The sequence below is a fragment of the Anomaloglossus baeobatrachus genome, chromosome 1, assembly GCF_048569485.1.
Source record: "Anomaloglossus baeobatrachus isolate aAnoBae1 chromosome 1, aAnoBae1.hap1, whole genome shotgun sequence".
Lineage (NCBI taxonomy): Eukaryota > Metazoa > Chordata > Amphibia > Anura > Aromobatidae > Anomaloglossus > Anomaloglossus baeobatrachus.
This window is the reverse complement of record NC_134353.1, coordinates 114497453-114499966: the sequence shown is the minus strand read 5'-3', so window position 1 is coordinate 114499966 and position 2514 is coordinate 114497453. Positions and strand designations below refer to the sequence as shown.

Genomic DNA, 2514 nt, shown 5'->3' with positions numbered 1-2514 from the left:
TTATTGGAAATAACATAAAAATTAAACTCAATGTATCACGAAAAAAATAGCCAAAAGTTGTGTGAATATCAGAACAAAGAATATTTATACAAATTCTTTACAATTGAAAATCTGCCTGGTCAGGAAGGGGGGGGGGGGAATGTCCAGTCTTGAAGTGGTTAAACATATTACTGTTGTTATTATCGTTATTTTATTTTAAAGAAACTCATTTATTTGAATGAATGAATGAATGAATGAATGAATGAATGTAAATAAGCCTTTGTCTTTATTCTCTTAATCACCGCTATTATTCCGGTTATATTATCGGACAGGACCAGTTTTCTCTGTCGTCCACCACACAGCGATCCGCACAATACTGCGCACAATCCACAGCGGCCCCTAGCGGCCACATGTCAAATCCTACACTGCCCAGCCGGCTCTGGCAGTCTCTGATTGGCTGCTCTTAACTCCACCCCCCTGCGTTTTTTGTCAGGATTGGAGGACTCAGCAGATGGAGGGGCGTGTCCGCTAGTCAGCTGGAGGCTGCGGGGTCGCGCAAGCGCTACTAGGGGGCGGAGACGCTCGGGGAGATCCGGGTCTGTGGACGAGCATGACGTGTAGAACCGAACCAAAACAGAGCAGGTCCTGCACAGTGGAGGCGCCCGGCGGTACCCTGCACACAGGTGAGGGCGCACACTGCACGGAGCCGCTGAGCTGCATTACGTGCGCTCCTGTGCTGCGGGCGGAGCGGGGCTACTTCCCTTTCTGCATTGTGGCTGTGCTTAGTATGGTGCATCCTGCATCAGGTGCCCTGTCCATCTGTTCCCTTGTCTCCTCATCTCCCCTCCTTCCTCTGTCCCCATCTCCCCACCCCCCCTTCTTCTGTCCCCTCATTTCCTCCCCTTCTTATGTCCCCTCATCCCCCCCTTCTTCTGTCCCCTCATCCCCACCCCCTTCTTCTGTCCCCTGATCTCCCCCCCTTCTTCTGTCCCCTCATCTCCCCCCCCTTCTTCTGTCCCCTGATCTCCCCCCCTTCTTCTGTCCCCTCATCTCCCCCCCTTCTTCTGTCCCCTCATCTCACCCCCTTCTTCTGTCCCCTCATCTCACCCCCTTCTTCTGTCCCCTCATCTCACCCCCTTCTTCTGTCCCCTCATCTCACCCCCTTCTTCTGTCCCCTCATCTCACCCCCTTCTTCTGTCCCCTCATCTCCCCCCCTTCTTCTGTCCCCTCATCTCCCCCCCCCCTTCTTCTGTCCCCTCATCCCCCCCCTTCTTCTGTCCCCTCATCTCCCCCCCCTTCTTCTGTTCCCTCATCTCCCCCCCCTTCTTCTGTCCCCTTCTTCTGTCCCCTCATCTCCCCCCCTTCTTCTGTCCCCTCATCTCCCCCCCTTCTTCTGTCCCCTCATCTCCCCCCCTTCTTCTATCCCTTCCTTCTGTCCCCTCATCTCCCCCCCTTCTTCTGTCCCCCCTTCTTCTGTCCCCTCATCTCCCCCCCTTCTTCTGTCCCCTCATCTCCCCCCTTTTTCTGTCCCCTCATCCCCCCCCTCTTCTGTCCCCTCATCTCCCCCCCCCTCTTCTGTCCCCTCATCTCCCCCCCCCTCTTCTGTCCCCTTATCTCCCCCCTTCTTCTGTCCCTCATCTCCCCCTCCCTTCTTCTGTCCCCTCATCCCCCCCCTTCTTCTGTCCCCTCATCTCCCCCCCTTCTTCTGTCCCCTCATCTCCCCCCTTCTTCTGTCCCCTCATCTCCCCCCCTTCTTCTGTCCCCTCATCTGCCCCCCCTTCTTCTGTCCCCTCATCTGCCCCCCCTTCTTCTGTCCCCTCATCTGCCCCCCCCTTCTTCTGTCCCCTCATCTCCCCCCCCCCTTCTTCTGTCCCCTCACCCCCCCCTTCTTCTGTCCCCTCATCTCCCCCCCTTCTTCTGTCCCCTCATCTCCCCCCCCTTCTTCTGTCCCCTCATCTTCCCTCCCCCCCATCTTCTGTCCCCTCATCTCCCCCCCTCCTTCTGTCCCCTCATCTCCCCCCCTTCTTCTGTCCCCTCATCTCCCCCCCCTCTCTTCTGTCCCCTCATCTCCCCCCCTTCTCTTCTGTCCCCTCATCTCCCCCCCCCTTCTTCTGTCCCCTCATCTCCCCCCCCCTTCTTCTGTCCCCCTCATCTTCCCCCCCCTTCTTCTGTCCCCTCATCTTCCCCCCCTTCTTCTGTCCCCTCATCTCCCCCCCCCTTCTTCTGTCCCCTCATCTCCCCCCCCTTCTTCTGTCCCCTCATCTCCCCCCCTTCTTCTGTCCCCTCATCTGCCCCCCCTTCTTCTGTCCCCTTATCTCCCCCCCCCTTCTTCTGTCCCCTCATCTCCCCCCCTTCTTCTGTCCCCTCATCTCCCCCCCCTTCTTCTGTCCCCTCATCTCCCCCCCCTTCTTCTGTCCCCTCATCCCCCCCCTTCTTCTGTCCCCTCATCTCCCCCCCTTCTTCTGTCCCCTCATCTCCCCCCCCCCCCTTCTTCTGTCCCCTCATTTCCCCCCCCTTCTTCTGTCCCCTCATCTC

General features: G+C 57.7%; 1 protein-coding gene across 3 annotated transcripts in view; it reads left to right on the top strand.

Annotated features, from left to right (window-relative positions):
* The first annotated feature begins 538 nt into the window (after nt 1-538).
* The window catches only part of SMIM14 (small integral membrane protein 14), a 52611-nt gene continuing 50635 nt past the window's right edge, over nt 539-2514 (top strand). For all 3 annotated transcript variants that reach the window (XM_075346974.1, XM_075346972.1, XM_075346973.1), the window contains exon 1: nt 539-662. In XM_075346974.1, the coding sequence (XP_075203089.1) occupies nt 590-662 (73 nt within the window). In that variant the 5' untranslated portion in view covers nt 539-589. The remainder of the gene's footprint in view (nt 663-2514) is intronic.